The 16,277-nt window shown below is 63.2% G+C and overlaps 7 protein-coding genes across 7 annotated transcripts; 3 read left to right on the top strand and 4 right to left on the bottom strand.

Annotated features, from left to right (window-relative positions):
- Positions 1–254: 254 nt before the first annotated feature.
- On the top strand, positions 255–1,744 carry MET17 (bifunctional cysteine synthase/O-acetylhomoserine aminocarboxypropyltransferase MET17; the record flags this gene model as incomplete). Its single annotated transcript, XM_076645790.1, has 3 exons — positions 255–356; positions 475–1,631; positions 1,693–1,744. The coding sequence occupies 3 exons, from the start codon at positions 255–257 to the stop codon at positions 1,742–1,744; spliced, it is 1,311 nt and encodes a 436-aa protein (XP_076508660.1).
- Positions 1,745–1,987: 243 nt separating this feature from the next.
- JCM10292_004454 (uncharacterized protein) lies at positions 1,988–5,139 on the bottom strand (the record flags this gene model as incomplete). Its single annotated transcript, XM_076645789.1, has 9 exons — positions 1,988–2,193; positions 2,252–2,598; positions 2,658–2,957; positions 3,012–3,167; positions 3,226–3,374; positions 3,431–3,633; positions 3,689–3,984; positions 4,058–4,663; positions 4,907–5,139. 9 exons carry the CDS (start codon positions 5,137–5,139, stop codon positions 1,988–1,990), a joined length of 2,496 nt encoding a protein of 831 aa, XP_076508659.1.
- A 535-nt stretch (positions 5,140–5,674) lies between these two features.
- JCM10292_004453 (alkene reductase) lies at positions 5,675–7,386 on the top strand (the record flags this gene model as incomplete). Its single annotated transcript, XM_076645788.1, has 8 exons — positions 5,675–5,739; positions 5,810–5,893; positions 5,957–6,016; positions 6,081–6,205; positions 6,265–6,494; positions 6,556–6,590; positions 6,652–6,870; positions 6,984–7,386. The coding sequence occupies 8 exons, from the start codon at positions 5,675–5,677 to the stop codon at positions 7,384–7,386; spliced, it is 1,221 nt and encodes a 406-aa protein (XP_076508658.1).
- A 137-nt stretch (positions 7,387–7,523) lies between these two features.
- On the bottom strand, positions 7,524–8,420 carry JCM10292_004452 (uncharacterized protein; the record flags this gene model as incomplete). The annotated part of the gene is made up of 3 exons (XM_076645787.1): positions 7,524–7,850; positions 7,910–8,161; positions 8,223–8,420. The coding sequence occupies 3 exons, from the start codon at positions 8,418–8,420 to the stop codon at positions 7,524–7,526; spliced, it is 777 nt and encodes a 258-aa protein (XP_076508657.1).
- Positions 8,421–9,572: 1,152 nt separating this feature from the next.
- Positions 9,573–11,097, bottom strand: STM1 (Stm1p; the record flags this gene model as incomplete). Its single annotated transcript, XM_076645786.1, has 5 exons — positions 9,573–9,815; positions 9,884–10,208; positions 10,276–10,435; positions 10,734–10,929; positions 11,062–11,097. 5 exons carry the CDS (start codon positions 11,095–11,097, stop codon positions 9,573–9,575), a joined length of 960 nt encoding a protein of 319 aa, XP_076508656.1.
- A 488-nt stretch (positions 11,098–11,585) lies between these two features.
- JCM10292_004450 (uncharacterized protein) lies at positions 11,586–13,835 on the bottom strand (the record flags this gene model as incomplete). The annotated part of the gene is made up of 9 exons (XM_076645785.1): positions 11,586–11,840; positions 11,912–12,170; positions 12,231–12,294; positions 12,355–12,707; positions 12,773–13,064; positions 13,122–13,213; positions 13,270–13,313; positions 13,373–13,687; positions 13,749–13,835. The coding sequence occupies 9 exons, from the start codon at positions 13,833–13,835 to the stop codon at positions 11,586–11,588; spliced, it is 1,761 nt and encodes a 586-aa protein (XP_076508655.1).
- Positions 13,836–14,201: 366 nt separating this feature from the next.
- On the top strand, positions 14,202–16,104 carry JCM10292_004449 (amidase; the record flags this gene model as incomplete). Its single annotated transcript, XM_076645784.1, has 8 exons — positions 14,202–14,290; positions 14,352–14,405; positions 14,541–14,653; positions 14,718–14,871; positions 14,928–15,031; positions 15,143–15,241; positions 15,299–15,888; positions 15,961–16,104. 8 exons carry the CDS (start codon positions 14,202–14,204, stop codon positions 16,102–16,104), a joined length of 1,347 nt encoding a protein of 448 aa, XP_076508654.1.
- Positions 16,105–16,277: the final 173 nt, after the last annotated feature.

Raw genomic sequence — 16,277 nt, 5'->3', positions numbered from 1 at the left:
TCCCGCTCGTGCTCGCAGAGGTCGTGGGGATCGCCCGCAGCGAGCGCGGGACTTGCGCCATCCCGCGCCGCTTGCACGTGAGAACCCGCCGTACTCGCCTTTGCCGCCGATGGCCAGCTTCCTTTGCTCTGCTCTGCACTGGGTTCGAGCGAGCACATCTGCCAGGCTCAGTACACCAAGTCTCGACTCTCTGCTCGATCTTCTCGCTTTTTCCCCCACTTCGCGTCGTGCACCTGGCCCTCCCGACCGCAGAGATGTCGACCCACCCCGAATGGCGCACAGAGACCCTGCAGCTCCACGCGGGCTACGAGCAGGCCGACACGGCCACCAACGCTCGCGCCGTCCCCATCTACCAGGTGCGCGGCTCCTCTTCCTCGTTCTGCTCTTCGCTGGTTGCAGCGACTGCAGCTTGCAGCTTGGCAAATTGCAGTACCTCTCTTCAGGACATTGACCGATTCCGGGGCTGCTGTGCAGAGCACCAGTTTCGTCTTCAACGATTCGGCGCACGGCGCTGACCTCTTCGGCCTGAGGGCCATGGGCAACATCTACTCGCGCATCGGCAACCCAACCGTCGAGGTCCTCGAGAAGCGCATTGCGGCTCTCGAGGGAGGTGCCGCCGCGGTCGCGACATCGTCGGGACAGGCGGCGCAGTTCCAGGCGTTTGCGGCGCTCGCGAAGGCTGGCGACAACATCATAAGCACCTCGTACCTCTACGGCGGAACGTACAACCAGCTCAAGGTCCTCCTCAAGCGCTTCGGCATCGAGGTCCGCTTTGTCAACGGCGACGACCCCGCCGACTTTGCCAAGCACATCGACTCGAAGACCAAGGCGCTTTACGTCGAGTCGCTCGGCAACCCCAAGGGCAACGTGCCCGACATCCCTGCGCTCGCCAAGATTGCCAACGAGCACGGGGTCGCGCTCATCGTCGACGACACCCTCACGGCGGCAGGTGTCATTGCCCGCCCGTTCGACCTCGGCGCGCACATCGTCGTAGCGAGCGCGACCAAATACATCGGCGGTCACGGCACGTCGATCGGCGGCATCATCGTCGACTCGGGCAAGTTCAACTGGGTCGGCAACCCGCGCTACCCGGACTTCGGCGAAGGCCTGTCCGGGTACCACGGCCTCGTGCCGAACGACGCGTTCGGCCCGCTCGCCTTCATCTTCCGCGTGCGCGTCGAGATCCTCCGCGACCTCGGCGCTTGCCTCTCGCCCTTCAATGCCTTCCTCCTGATCCAGGGGCTCGAGACGCTCTCGCTCCGCGTCGAGCGGCACTGCGAGAACGCGCTCAAGCTCGCGCAATGGCTCGAAGCGCACGCCCAGGTCGGGTGGGTCTCGTACGTCGGCCTCCCGTCGCACCCCTACCACAACAAAGCGGTCGAGCTCTTCGCGCCGGGCAAGTTTGGCGCCATCCTCTCGTTCGGAATCAAGGGCGACGCGGACGGCAAGCGCGCGGCCAAGGTCTCGGACTCGCTCCAGCTCGTGTCGCGCCTCGCCAACGTCGCCGACGCCAAGAGCTTGATCATCCATCCCGCGTCGACGACGCACGAGCAACTCACGGCCGAGGAGCAGCTCGCGAGCGGTGTCTCACCTGATCTGCTGCGCGTCTCCGTCGGCCTCGAGCACATCGAGTGCGTCGCCTTCTTCTTCTCGTCGTCATACGCACGCGCTGACGCTGGTCCGGTTGTGCAGCGACATCATTGCCGACTTCCAGCAGGCGTTTGACAAGGCGACGCAGGTCTAAGACGAGAGGCCGTTTTCCCGAAAAGCCATGGTCGGTTGTATCGCTGTTTCGTTACCCTGCAGTGCAAGGCAGTGCCCGGTTGCTCCCCCGCCTGCGCTGTGTCTGCATGTGAAAAGAGTGTGACCTTCTCAACACGGCCATCGACCACAGCTGCGTCGCACAGGGACAAGCAATACCTCACACAACATCCAGAACTATCTACGCGCAAACTGGTAAACCAGAAGAAGAGGGAACAGGATATTATCACCATAACCCGCCCGACGAGGTCCCGACCGCAAATGGTTCCAGCCCGCCGGCGGCCGGTCCGAACCCACCAAGCTCGCTCAGGTCGAGCCCCGCTGCGCCGCCGCCGCTGAAGAACGGGTTGCCGGACGCCGAGTCGACGAGTGTGTCGGTCGGAACGCCGAGAGACTCGAGGAGCGCGAGGAACGAATCCTGCGCATCATTCGCTGCGAGTTTGGGATAGGCTCAGCCATGATCGCGTACGTGTGGAAGGCTCTGGCTCACTCATGACTGAGGGGATGTCGTCCCAAAGCGACTGGAACAGCGGCGTGGCGGCCGCCGGGTCGGACAAGCCAGGGGGCGGAGCGCTTGACTCGTTCGGCGCGCTGAGCTTGTCGAGCACGGCCGAGCTAAGCTCCTCAAACACCTCGGAGTAAGCCCTCGCGCCTGGGAAGCTCTGCGCGTAGAGGAACATGGTGTTGGACGCGGCGCGGATCGCCTTGGAGAGCGTCGAGAACAAGACGGCCGTGTTGTCGAGCTGGACGGCGTGAAGGAGGGTGAGACCAGAGAGGAAGATTGACCGGAGGGCTTCAAGCGAGAGCGAGACCGATTGAGCCTGGTGGAAGCGTTTCCTGCGCGGATGCAAAGTGTGTGAGCAAGAGACTGGCCTGAGAAGCGATAACAGACGTACTGCGTCTCGCATGCATCGGCGGCAAAGCGCGCTATGAGCCGGACGTGCGACGGCTGCGCGGTAGCGGGATCGGCGGTGAGAGGCCGGAGGAGGTACAGGCGCGCTTCGCCCGACCGGGCCAGCAGCCAGTCACGCGAGCAGAGCGGGATCGTCCAGCAATTCGGATCTGACGCGGCGGCGGGGATCTGCGCCTCCCACTGGTCGATGAGCTTGAGCACAGCGTCGGGCGATTCGACAGACGATGGGGTCGAAACGTCGACCCGGTATGCCTGCTTCTGAATCATCGTCTCGATGCGCATACTGCAGAATTGGGAATCAGTGAGAATCGGGGAAGCGATTCTGACTCTGACGCACAGCTTGGTGAAGAGGATGGAACTTGTCATGCTGGTCGGGCCCGTTGGCGGATTCTTCGTGTCGAACGAGGTCGCGATGCAGTCGAAATCGAGCGGGAGCTCGACATCGCAGTCGTGGTCGGCGATGCCGCAGGGGCGTCCAAGGGACATAGCGAGCCTACACAAGAACCGTCAGCTTCAAACAAACTAAGTGAAAGAAAGGCAACAGGACGGACATGCGGTCGAGAGTGTAGACGCTCCAGAAAATGCGCCTGCGCAGCTGGATGATGTACGGCGACATGCGCCTTGCCTGCATTGGCGGGACTTTGCGATGTAGCCCGAGCGAGCAAGCGACTCGCAGGCTGATGCCGACGAGGTACCAGACCTGCAGTCGAGCGGGTGAGCCGGAGTCATGCCTGCGCGAACGAGCAGCAGACGTACACCCGGGGCTTCGTTCGAGCGAAAGCTATACATGACCATGAGCATGAGAGCTTGCACGTTCTTGAGGTCGTGCAGACCGACGATCGTCTCGAGGTATTCCATAGACTTGCGATAGTACGCCTCCGGCGTCGCGAGCCCCGTTGGCGCCGACTTCTGGCCAATGCGGGCGCCGATTGCGAACAGGATCCAGATGAAGAAGGCAGCTGCACGATCAGAACATCAGCTGCTGATGCAGGAGAAGCGAGTGAGGACACGCACATGTCTTCATCATGCGAGATGCGCCAGGCAGAGCCGCTGCTCGCGTGATGGCGAGGCGGTGCGACCAAATCTCGTGCACGTAGAGCCAGTCGACAAACGAGTAGCGCGGCTGAATGTGGCGATAGCATTGACTGAGCAGCGAGTCGGCCATTTCATCCGTAATCGACGCAAGGGCGTCGTCTGACAGCTGGACGGGCTGGACGGGCGGACCCGTCACGAAAGGTTGCGAGGTGTCGAGCTCGGTTGCCCGACTCGAATACTTGCCCCCTTCATTGGCAGCAGCGCCCGCGATTCCACTGGAAAGGCGTGGGCGAGAAGTGCTCAAGTCAGCTTCGCGGCGAGAGGCGGAACAGCACACGTCGGACGCACCTTAGAACCATCCGCGCCCAACTGAACCCGCTCGATGGGCCCACGTAGGTTGGGTTGCCATTTGCACTGAGGCTGAGGAAGGCGACTCCTCGCGCGGCTTGATCATGCCAGCCTGGACCGTCCTCCTCTTCCTCCACGTCGCCCTCGTTCTCCTCTTCCTCCGACTCGATCGGCATGCTCTGGTCCTCGGCCGTCGTGCGCAGGCGTTGAGCTAAGCTGGATGATGCACCCGACTCGTTCACGGAAGTCGGCGAGACGGACGAAGCGGGATCAGAGGGGAGATGGCCCGACCGCATGTCCGACACTGGTGCGGTCATGCTTGTTGACCGCATCGGAGCAGAAACGCCCGGGTCATAGGGCGAATGAAGAAGAGGCGGCGGAGGCGGCGGCGGGAAAGCAGGGCGCTGGTTCGCAAGCATGACAGATGTCGGCCCGCCGAAAAGAAGCGAATTGGGAGGAAAGGACGGCGAGAGTGAGTGTGGATGTGCTGGGTAAGGATAGAAGGCGGAAGGAGGGAGTGTCGCATAGGCATGTTCGGGCGTAGGGAACGTAGGAATCGAAGGCGCCTCAGACGGAGGCGGCCTCTTGGCGTTCTTGCGACGCGCTCTGCAGGCAGTCTAGTAAGCATGACTCGTGCTTGCGCACGACAGCCGAACATTGCACCTTGGCGCTATAACGCAGTCTGCACCGACGCCGGCGCAGTTGACACACGATTCAGTACCCGGCGAGCGCACGCATCGTTGCTTGCGCGCTTTGCACCGAACGCATGCTTCCGATATGCTGCGTGCAGAAGTGAGTTAGCACACAGCTTCGAGCGGCAGCTGGCCGCGAGATAAGGAGGAGACGCACCGCGGAAGTCGAGGCTTCTTGGCCTTTGATGGCTCGTGCTCTGCGTCGTGCGGAGCCGAGTCGTCGTCTTCGAGCATGTCCAACGTGCTCTCGTCCGGTTCTGGTCGCGGGTCGACTGGGATAGAACCGGCCGCAAGTCGCGAGGACGAAGGGCGCGAGTCGGTGGGCGTTGTCTCGGGCGTGGTCGAGGTGCGTACGCCTGGCGAGACTGTATCTGTGCTAGCCGTACTCATCTGCACGGCTGCAAGCGTCGATAGCCAAGCGGGAGGAGCGTCCGGTCCGCGTCCCTTCGCCTTATCGCGTTGCCCTCCCGCACCTTCAGCTCCCACTTGGCTCTTTTGCGAGCCATTCTGACGCCCTGACATTACAAGGAGTGATGACTCTGGCGCTCGGCGGAACGTCAAACGCGCTGTGCGCGGCGGTTGATCTCATCACTCGCTTTGGCCCATCTCTCTGCTCCGGCTTCGCCTGGCGGCCTACCTGTGCTCAATTGGCTGTATGGTCTCCTGAGCTCGGTCAATAGCACGCCTAATCGTTGCAAAGCCACTGTTGAGCGTGTGCCGGCGAGCATCCTCCCCAGCCACATGCGGAATCCGGGCAGGTTCTTCCGCTTCCGAAACCCCGCATTTTCGGAACTTGAGCAGCGAAGTGCCCTGCCCAAGGGGCGGCTTACGATACGGCCGACGAAGGTCCAGCTCGCCCGCGGCGACCGCTCCGACCTGCTCTCCTCTCCCTCTCAACGCTTTCACAGATATCGCTAGCAACGTCATGCCGTCCGCACAGCCCGACATCTTCACGCCATTCACGCTCGGCGGCGGAGCCATTGAGCTCAAGTGTGTTCAGCAGGCGGACTATCGCTCCGATGCGATACTGACCTTCCGCCTCGAATTGTTGACACCGCAGGCACCGTGTCGTCATGGCGCCTTTGACCCGTAACCGTGGCACGAAGAGCGAGAAGCACGACCGCACCTGGATCGCGAATGATCTGTATGTTTCCCGGTCTTTTTGTCACCGACGAGCAGGCTGCTGACGAACCGTATGAACGCGCAGCATGCGCCACTATTACGAGGAGCGAGCAACTGACGGCGGCATGCTCATCTCGGAGGCGACGTGAGTCTACCTTCTCGGTCGTATGGCAGGATTCGGACTTACAGACTGCAAATTGCTGCGACAGTCCCGTATCGCTTGAGGCTTCGGGCATGCCTGGCGTTCCCGGCACCTTCACTGACGAGCAGCTCGAGTCCTGGAAGCCCGTCACCGCTGCCGTCAAGGCCAAGGGCGGCGTCTTCTTTGCGCAGCGTGCGCACCGCTTTCTGCTTGAGCGCTCTGGACCTCAACTAACGCCCTCCGACGCGCAGTCTGGCACCAGGGACGTAACACTGCCTCAGTGCTTACCGGCTCTCGCATCGTCAGCGCGTCAGACGTGCCTATTACCGACGCCAAGTTCGGCTGGCGCGGCCTGAACCCGAAGCCGTTTGAGGCGCCGCACGCCCTCACCATTGACGAGGTCCGCGCAACTCAGGACGACTTTGCACGGGCTGCGGGTCGCGCACGTGAAGCTGGCTTCGATGGTGTTGAGCTGCACGCCGTGCGTACCCTCGCGCTCTCCTTGCGACCTGCAGGCGTTCTGACGCTTTCGGACGTCACAGGCCAACGGCTATCTCTTTGACCAGTTCCACCACACGTGAGTTGGCTCGGCACTGCTGGAAAGGCTCGAAACCTGACTCTGCCCCTCTCGCATGCAGCAATGTCAACCTTCGTGACGACATCTACGGCGGCTCTATCGAGAACCGCAACCGCTTCACGCTCGAGACGGTCGACAAGGTCATTGCAGCAGTCGGTGCCGACCGCGTCGGCGTTCGCCTCGCACCGTTCGGCATGTTCAACCAAGTCCGAGGCGAGCAGCGCCAGGAGCAATGGACCGCGTTGTGCGAGGAGCTCGGCAAGAAGGGCCTTGCTTACGTGTATGTCGAATCATCTTGTTCTTCACCCCGCCGAAGTGCCTGCATGGTCACATCTCCAGAATTGTGACTACAGAAGTCGCTTGCTGACTTACGCCTCAACTTGGCCTTCTCAGTCACTTCATCGAGCCGCGCTTCGACGAGCTCCAATCCGAGGCCGAAAAGCTCGCCAACCTCGACGCCAACAATCCGCTCGCGTCGCTCGAGGTCTCGCTGCGTCCGTACCGTGAGGCGCTCGGCCCGTCGACGCCCGTCATTGCCGCGGGCAATTACAACGGCAGCAACATGAACGACGGCCTCGGGGCCGAGCACGACCTCGTCGCCTTTGGGCGCTACTTCTGCAGCAACGAGGACCTCGTCGAGCGTCTGCGCACGGGCGCGCCGCTGTGGCACTACAACCGCAGCCGGTTCTACGGCCCGTTCCCGGACAACGAGATCGGCTACACCGTCCACCCGGAGCGCAAGACGCACAAGCCTGGCGAGCGCATCGTCTTCGAAGGCGAGGTCTTGAAGTTCTAGTCTTTTCTTTCGATAGACCCGGGCTGCACTCGTCCTTGTCCCCACCAGTAGACTTGCCATCTCCGCTCTCCTGCTTGACACGGTTGCTAGTATGTTCTGTGAAATGCTCGTTCCATTCTTCACTCGATTGGCGTTGTCTACGGTCTGTCAAGGTCGAGATCTACTAGTGTGACCGCTTCTACTTCGCAGGGCTGGCTCTCTGCGTCCCTGCGCACGCGGAACCACTCAACCGCGCTGCTCTGCCCGCTGAACCCGACGAGCGCCAGTGCAGGCAGCACGGTCGCGGCTTCGAGCGCAATGCTGGCGGGTGAGGCGAATTGCTCGAGATCGTCTCCCTCGCAGACCGACTCGTCGGCTTTGGGTGAAGGCAAGGAATCGAACAGAGAGGGCGGGACGACGGGCAAGAGGCGGCAGGAGAGGGTCTCAAGGGAGGTGAGCGGGGCAAGGGAGGAAAGGAGGTCTCGCTGCGAGCAGCAGACTGTGAGCGGAGTCAAGACAAAGCGCGTGCGAATGCGAGATGCACCCTTGAGCCATTCCAGACCATTCGGTCTCCCAGCGACAACGAGCGCAACGCAGGAAAGCCCGCAGCGAGGCGGGCGAGATCTTCGGACTCGCACGAAGCGTGGTCGTCAAAGGCGAGGGACTCGAGCGGCGCATGGCTGAAGGTCGAGATGAGCGCGGTGACGATGTCCTGCAGAGCTCGCGGCGAGGAAACGAAGCGGGTCTGGAGTTGCGTTGTGACTGACAACCGGCGGAGACGGACTTGACCGGCAGGCTGCAGGAGTGCGAATTGTCAAGTTGTGCCGTACTGAGGAAGAAAGGCAGAGGAGACGCACGAAAGGAAAGTTCTGCAGGAACGCAGCGATCGAGGAGCCGTGTTGACCGTGAAAAGGCGACTCGACCTGAACGTCGAGCCTTTCAAGTTGCCGCCAGAATGGATCGCTCAAGTCGAACGGGACGTCACTGACGGCGGTGAGAGAGAGGCTGACGAGATGCGGGTTGCGATAGAACGGCTCGACCCAGCGCGGCGACATGTTACGCAGGACGAGTGTCTTGAGCTTGGGAAAGAAACGAGCGCCGTCCAGACGTGCAAGGTGCCGCTCCCAATGGAAGTTGCCCCGCCGCAATTCGAGATGCTCGAGCTCGAGCGCCGGCCCGTGCTGCTCGAGGCCGAAGCACACTTCGCCCAGTCGAGGCGTTGGTCCTGCGACGAGTAGTCGGCGCGCACCAGGGTGTCGCGCTCTGAAGTCATCCGCCGCCGGCAACGACGCTCCTTCGAGACGCAGATAGCGAACGTGGCTCCTCGCTTCTTGCAAACGCGAATCTGGCCCTTCGTCGTCGTCATCGAGTGCCGCAAGTCGTATGCGAGGGGTGCAGACATGGAAGAGGAGCGGGAAAGCGAGGTCGCGCAGCAGCTTGTTCGTGCTTGCTATGCACTGCAGCGCAGACGGATTTGGGCGGCGGGATTCGGAGTACTCGTACTTGAGCAGGGCGACCCAGAAGACGACTTCCTTGAGCACTTCGACGGGGAGGTTCAGGAGTTGCGTGCGCCGTCGCCTGGAGCTATGAGACATCGCACTAGACGCCGCGGTCGTCGCGACGCGAGAGTGGACGGATGTGAACGAGGTCGAGCCTTCTTCCTCGCCGAGGTGATCACGAAGGTGAGCTGAACAGGTCATCTATGCAGAGCCGGCAGAGCCTCGCACGCGTGTCTCAAAATAAGCACGTGCACGAGCGCAGCAGGTTCTCAGGTGCAGCGAGAGGAAGCGGGGACATCTCTCGAGACGCGAGCCTGACGAGTTCCGAGCATTGTTTTGCACGCGGTAATACAAAGGGAGAGGAGGGTTCGCCTCTGCGCGAAAAGAGGAGTAGAGGGAGACGGGAAGAAAGGAAGAAGACGCGGAATGCGAGTCTGGGTGCTTTTGCGAGAGGAGGGAATGCGAGAGTCGACGAGGGGGACGGCATTCGAGTGGGATAAGACGGCTGGAGTCGAATGTCGGACCTCGCCAACCAGGCGACAAAAGGGATGAGGGAGTTGGATGAAAAGGCGCGGGCGATGCTGTGGGCGGACGAGGAGGAGAGGGAAGGGGGGTGTCGGTGGGCTGTGTCGAAAGGTGCCAAGGTCGGACTAGGCGACAGGTTGTCGCTGCGTCCTCACTCGACCCTCAGCCAGACCGACGAGCCGCTTAGGCGAGGGCCGGGAAGGCCGACGCGTCCGGGACAGCCGGAGCAGCCGAGCGGGGCGCACCGCGGGGGGCGCCACCACGGGCGCCGCCACGGCCACGGCCCTCGCCACGGCCGCGCGAGGGGCGGCCGCCGCGGGTCGACTCGCGCTCGCGGGTGTCGCGGCGGGGAGGGCGCGAGGTGAACTCGACCTCGAGGAAGGTCTTGCCCTCCTTCTGCTTCTTGGCCTTGTTCGAGGCGGCCTTCTGCGTGCGCGGAACAAGAGCAGTCAGAGCTGATCTCACGAGGGCTGAGAAGAATGGGTGGGACGCACGGGGGCACCGAAGAGCCACTCCTCCTCAGCCTCGCCCTTCTTGGCGATGGCCTTCGAGTTGGCGAACGCGCCGTCGTCGCCCTCGTTGGCCTTGCGGGCCTCGGGGAGGGCAGCGATCTGGAGCTTCTTCTCGGCCTGAGCGGCGAGGTACTCCTCGTAGGTCTGCGAGTTGTCCTCCTCCTCGATGGGAGCCTCGCGGACGGGGGTGGCAGCACCCTCGGCGGGCGTCTCGGCCTTGGCGTCGGCGTCGCCGAGCTGCTCAGCCTCGAGCTCCTTCTTGCCCTCCTCGGCGCCCCAGCCGGCGGCCTCGGCCTTCTCGGAGTCGCTGCGCGCGGAACGAGAGGGTCAGGCTCGAGGTGCAGGAACCGAAGGCGCCGCAAGCAAGCACGCACACACGGCCGGTCTGCGACTGGCGGTCGAAGGGGCGTCCACCGCCGTTCTCGCGGCGCGGGCGGTTGCCGCCGAGGTAGGTGCCGGCGTTGCCGCGCGGGTTACCACCCGGGCCGCGCGAAGCACGGCCGCCACGGCCACCGCCGCGGGCGAAGTTCTTGGCTGAACACGGTGCAAATCGAGTGGATAGGGAAGGCGCAGCGCAGCGCGCAGGAAGTGACGCGAGAGGGTCGAGGTTGCGAAGGCGAGGCGAGAGCGAGACGAAGGCAAAGGGGGACGGAAATCAGCGCTCGCGTTCCCTCTGCACCGCGAGACTCGTTCCCGCCGGTCCCGCGCATCTGGCAGCGCGCAGGAACTCGCAGCAGCGGCCAGCGCACGCGTGCCAGTGCGCGCGGGCGGGGGAAAAACTTGTGAAGAGCAGCGAGGGCTGGCTCGGGGGCAGGGCGAAGCGAGAGCTCACCGCGGTCCTCCTTGGCGCCCTCGCCGGCAGGGACGTCGGCGTGGAACTCGCGGTCAGCCTGGCGGCCGCCGCGCTGCCCGCCGCGGGGCGCGTTCGAGCGCTGCTGCTGGGGGGCGGCCTTGGGCGCAGCCGCCGGGGCAGGAGCGGGAGCCGCCTTGGCCGGCGCGGCAGCCGGCGTGTAGTCGTCGCCGTCGCCCTGCAAAGTTGCTCACACCCGTCAGCACCACGCCCGGCCAGCCAGCGCGCCCCCGCGAGCCGCGAGAGGCGCGCACAGCGAGGGACCCGCTCGCGCACGGCGGAGCGGGCTCAGGGGGGACGGGCAACGCACCAGGGCGGCGAAGGAGTTGGCAGAGAACACCGACATTGTGTTCTGCTTGTCTGGGAACCTGGCTGGAGGTTCTACGGGGAGCGGCGACAAGGGTGGAGCGGTTCGAGGCGAAAGCGACGCAGCCAGCGCAGCCTCGAGGTGCGCCTCGTCGACCCCCGCCCGCTCGCTACACCGCCGCCTGCCGGGTCTGCAGGGTGACGCTACCCCCACCGAGACTCGACAGACCCTGCCCGGCAAGGGACCCGCCGTTCGCCGCTCTCCTCGCGCTTCTCTGGCGCCTCCCTCACCTCCATGCTTTCTCGCTCCGCGTCGGTATACGCTCTGCGCCCTCACCCCCCTTCTATACCGCTTCTGCTAGATGTATCGCTCTACTAGGAGCTGGTAGCACGGCTCCACTGCGACGTCGAACCTTTTCTCCCCTTCGCACGCGACCAGCGACCATTTGCGATGCTGCGCCAAGCAGCTCGCCCACCTGCTGAAAAGTGAATGCTGAATGCGAATCTATATGCCCGTCTACTGCCGCCTCACACGGGCGACCTGTCCGACTCGACCTTCTTAGCCCGTTCCCCCTCTCGCCCTTCGCCCGCCTCCCCTTCCGCCTCGAGCACGCGGTCCGCGAGCGTCGTCGACGACGCGCCCGAGAGCGGCGGCGTCACGGGCCTCACAGACGCGGAGAGCGTCGGCGAGTCGGATGCGGGCGAGTCCTTCTCGTCCTCGGCGCTCTCGCTCGACGAGACGGCGGCGTCTTGCGGCGCGGCCGGGACCGTCAGGGGCAAGTCCTGCGCAAGCGAGACGGCGGAGTCAATTGTCGGACTGTGAATCAACGGGACAACGGAGACGCGCTGCGCACCTTGATGAAGAAGCACACGACGAGGCACACGCCGACGACGGGCGTGAAAAAGATGAAGACGTCGCGCATGCCGGCCATGTAGGCGTCGAGGATCTGCCCCTGCACCTCGGCCGACATGCTCGGCGACAGGACAAACTCGGCCTGCAGCTGCTGCCGCACCGACGCCGGGATCGACGCCGGCAGGTCCTTGAGGAAGACGTTGTTCAGGAGCGTGTTGCTCACGGCGAGGCCGATGGCGCCGCCGAGCGAGCGCGCAAAGCTGTAGGTGCGAGGTGAATAAGCACAGCTTCGTACTAGTCGGCGTGCAGTCTCAGCGTACTTGCGCGCTCCCGTCACAACCGCACGGTCTTCGGAAGGTCCCGACACCTGCGCAAGTACGAGCGCTGCGAAGGGGAGTGGTCAGCTTCAAGTAGAAGAAGCAGAGTGAAGGGAAGACCACGCACTGCTCTGAAGCGTCGCGCCAATGCCCATACCCTGCACCAGCAGGACGCCGACGATGACGCCGATGCTCGTGTCGCGGTCAAAGCAGATCTGGCCCGCCTGCCCGGCGAACCAGAAGACAAAGCCGACGAAGAACGACGCCTTGGTGCGGTTCGTCCACTTGAGGACGTAGCCCGACAGCGTCGTCGTGAAGCACTGGACGAGGACGAGCGGGAGGAGCAGCGCCGCCGACATTATCTCGCTGTGGCCCCGGACGTTCTGCAAGTACAGCGGGACTTGGTAGATGTTGCCAAAGTAGACGATGCCGACCAAGAACGTCTGGCCGAGGAGGAGGGCCACGTTGCGGTTCTTGAAGCTGCCGAAGGCGAGATGTGAGCAGAGGGGGTCTAGGATTGTAGCTCGCGGACGAGAGAGACGTACAGCCTGCCAGGCAAGAGCGGCAGCTTGGCGAGCCATCCCTGTGAGAACCAGAACAGGCCGGCGAGGACGCCTGAGACGACGAACAGGGCGATCACGACGGGCCCGTCCCAGCGGAACGAGCTGCCGCCGCCAGCTAGCGGCACGAGGAAGCAGATCGTCATGGCGAGGGCGAGGACCGTGCCGAGCCAGTCCATCTGGCGCAGTTTGGTCTTGAGGTCGCCCGTGACGTGCTTGAGCGGCAGGAGGAGCCAAATGATGAGCATCGTCACGACGCCGATGGGCGGGGTGATCCCTGCGAGTACTGTATGTCAATTCCACTCCAGCCGTGCAAGCTGAACTGAAGACGAACAGAAGATCCAACGCCAAGTCACGTACTGGGCGAACAGCGCGCCGCAAAAAGGACCTGCTGCACTTCCTAGTGCGATGGCAATGCCCAAGAGACTGCAAACGCCGGGTCAGCAGATGCCGTTCGAAAGGGAGCGTCTGAATGCACGCACCCCTGGTACTTGCCACGATCTCGGACGTTGACAACATCGGAGACCTGCAAGCCGAATCCCGTCAGTTCCGGCCCCCTGCGGTGCAATCTCGTCGGGGACATACGATGATCATCGAGAGCGAGTTGATTCCGCCGCCTCCGATACCTGCCACTCCACGGCAGGCGTAGAGCCAGATGCCATTCTTGGCGAAACCGCAGAGCAAGTCGCCGAGGACGAAGAGGAAGAGCGATCCGAGGAGGACGAGCTTGCGGCCAAAGATGTCGGACAATCGGCTGGTGACGACCTGGAAGGCGGTGTTGGCGAGGAGGAAGGACGAGCCGACCCAGCTGATAGACGAAGAAGCGTTGAGTGCGCGGCCGATCTCTGGTGCTGCTGTCGAGACGGAGGTCGAATCGAGGAAGCTCAGGAAGAGGGCGACCTGAGCGGGAGGTAAGATCAGCAAAGCTCTGGTCGGGTATCGACGAGGCTTTGCGACGCACCTGAAGGCCAAAGAACACGATGAGCAGCTGCCCTCCGCTCAGATTACTCGTCTGATCTTGCAGCGCTGCCACAGCTTGTCGGGCCATCACAGCGCGCTCACGACCCAGCCAAGCGGTGCGGTCGAGACGGTCGAGGCGCGGAGACGGAGTGCCAGGAGCGTCGGGTGTGCTGAGCGAGCGAGCGGGCGGCTCAAGCTCTCATGGCTGTGGGGATGCCGAAGGCGGCGGCGACAAGACGCGGAGGAGCTTTCGGAAGAAACGCGACAGAGTTGCCGAAAGTTCCGAAGCGGCGGCTGAGTCGATCGGCGGAAGGTAGCGGGGACACGGGCGAGATAAGAGCATGGCGAGCGCCGCATGCCTACTCCCGTTCTACTGCTGTACACCTCCGAAACCCACACAGCGCTTCATACCGACCAGCCCTCAAAAAACAGCACACCGCCGAGTCGAGCCAGCATGCCCCACGCTCTTCCCGAACTCCACCGCCTCGACGGCTCGTCTGCGCTCGAGCTGATCAAGAGCAACCAGATCACGGTCGAAGACTAGTCCGTCCTTTGCTGTCCACACCCAGCCAGTGACGAGTTGCTGACGGACCAACTTCATCAGCGTGCAAGCCCTCATCAAGCGTATCGAGGAGCGCGACCCCGTCGTGAAGGGCTGGTGCGTCTAGAGCGTCTGCACAGCTCGTGTGAATCCGCGGGGTGATCACTGGGGTCCCACGAGCGACGATGGGTACCGGCCAACGGGCACGAGGGAGACGCATAGTTCCTGACCCTCCTCTTGCTCCGACGACAGGGCTCACTTCAATCAGGACGAGGCGCTAGCACAGGCTCGCGCCCTCGACGCTCTCCCCGCAGACAAGCGTGGCCCGCTTCATGGTCTTCCGGTTGCCGTCAAGGATGTCATCCGTAAGAGCACCCTTCTCCCGCTCCCTGCAGGTCGACAACTAATGCTTCCACTCCGCCTGAGCAGTCACTAAGGACATGCCGACTCAGTACAACTCGGCTGCGTACGTCTCGAAGGCGCCCATTGCCATGGACGCCGCGTGCATCATGACCCTCCGCTCGAGCGGTGCCCTCATCCTCGGCAAGACGACCACGACCGAATTCGCAACCTGCCAGCGCGGGTGCGTGCCCTCCATTTCGCTGCGGGCGCGTATATACTGACCGCGACAGATCACAGACCGCTCACGACCAACCCGCACGATTCGACTCGCACGGCTGGCGGGTCGTCCTCGGGTTCCGGTGCCGTTGTTGGCGACTTCCAGTGCCCTATCTCTCTCGGAAGTGCGTTCAAATCTCGCAAGAAGCTGCGCTCTGCGTAATTGCACGCATGGCGCGCCTTTTGAGCGCGGCTCCGGTGGCGTTCTGTACTGACTGGTCCCTGCGCTGGCACAGCCCAAACTGGGGGTTCAACCATCCGACCCGGCTCATTCAACGGCATTTACGCTCTTAAGCCGACTTGGAACTCGATCTCGCGCGAGGGTCTCAAGATCTGTAGGTGAAGATACCACCTCTTGCTCCAGCTAGTCGCCTGACACCCTTTCCGTGCAGACTCGCTCACTTGCGACACCCTCGGTCTCTACGCCCGCTCGGTTGCTGACCTCAAGCTTCTCGCCGAGGTCTTCCGCCTCGAGGACGATGTGACCCCTCCCGCGGCGCCGCTCTCGCTCAAGGGAGCCAAATTCGGCTTCGCCAAAACTCACGTCTGGCCCCGAGCGACCGAGGGCACGCGGAACGCGTGGGAGAAGGCCAAGGAGTTGCTGAAGGAGGAAGGGGCTGAGGTCGAGGAGATTGACCTCGGCCCCGAATTCGAGGAGATCTGGCGCCTCTACCCTTACGTCCTTGCTGGCGAAGGCCGCTCCGCCTTCCTCGGCGACTACCTCACGCACCCGGACGTCCTCGACCCTCTGATTCTCTCGCACGTCCGGAACGACACCAAGATTACGCGCGCGCAGCAGCTCGAGGGATACGACAAGATTGCCGCGCTCCGCCCGAAGCTTGACGCCATTGCCGCCCGGTACGACGCGCTCGTCACGCCCTCGACGACAGATGAGGCCATCAAGCTCGAGGAGCCCAACCGCTTCACGGGCGATGCCTCGTTCAACCTCATGTGGACCGTCCTGCAGGTGCCCGTCATGAACGTGCGTTTTCAGTTCTCGCTGTTCTGCACACATGGAAAGCGACGACCCTGACGTGCCGTTTACACCCCGTAGATTCCTGGCTTCAAGGGTCCCTCTGGCTGCCCTCTCGGTCTTTCCCTCGTCGCGCCGCGCTACCACGAACAGAAGCTCCTGCGTGTGGGCGAGGCGGTCGGCCAGGTTTGGGGCGAGCGCGGCGGCTGGAAGTCGGCGCTCTAAAGTTGCACATCATATAGACGCGGCTTCGTCATCTTTCGTTTCTTCCGTTGTCCAGGGCAGATTGTCGTTATCGCAGTGCATATCATTTGCTTCCTTCTCATGTTGCCGTCTCGCGCACCGGGTCGAGCGCCAGAAGTGGTCTACAATCAATAACAGTCAACAAAGCGAAAGTC

The sequence above is a fragment of the Rhodotorula paludigena genome, assembly GCF_050403205.1.
Source record: "Rhodotorula paludigena JCM10292 DNA, Rt_paludigena_JCM10292v1_ctg2, whole genome shotgun sequence".
Taxonomy (NCBI): Eukaryota; Fungi; Basidiomycota; class Microbotryomycetes; order Sporidiobolales; family Sporidiobolaceae; genus Rhodotorula; species Rhodotorula paludigena.
Note: the sequence above shows the minus strand (reverse complement) of the source record. Positions and strands in the feature narration are given on the sequence as shown.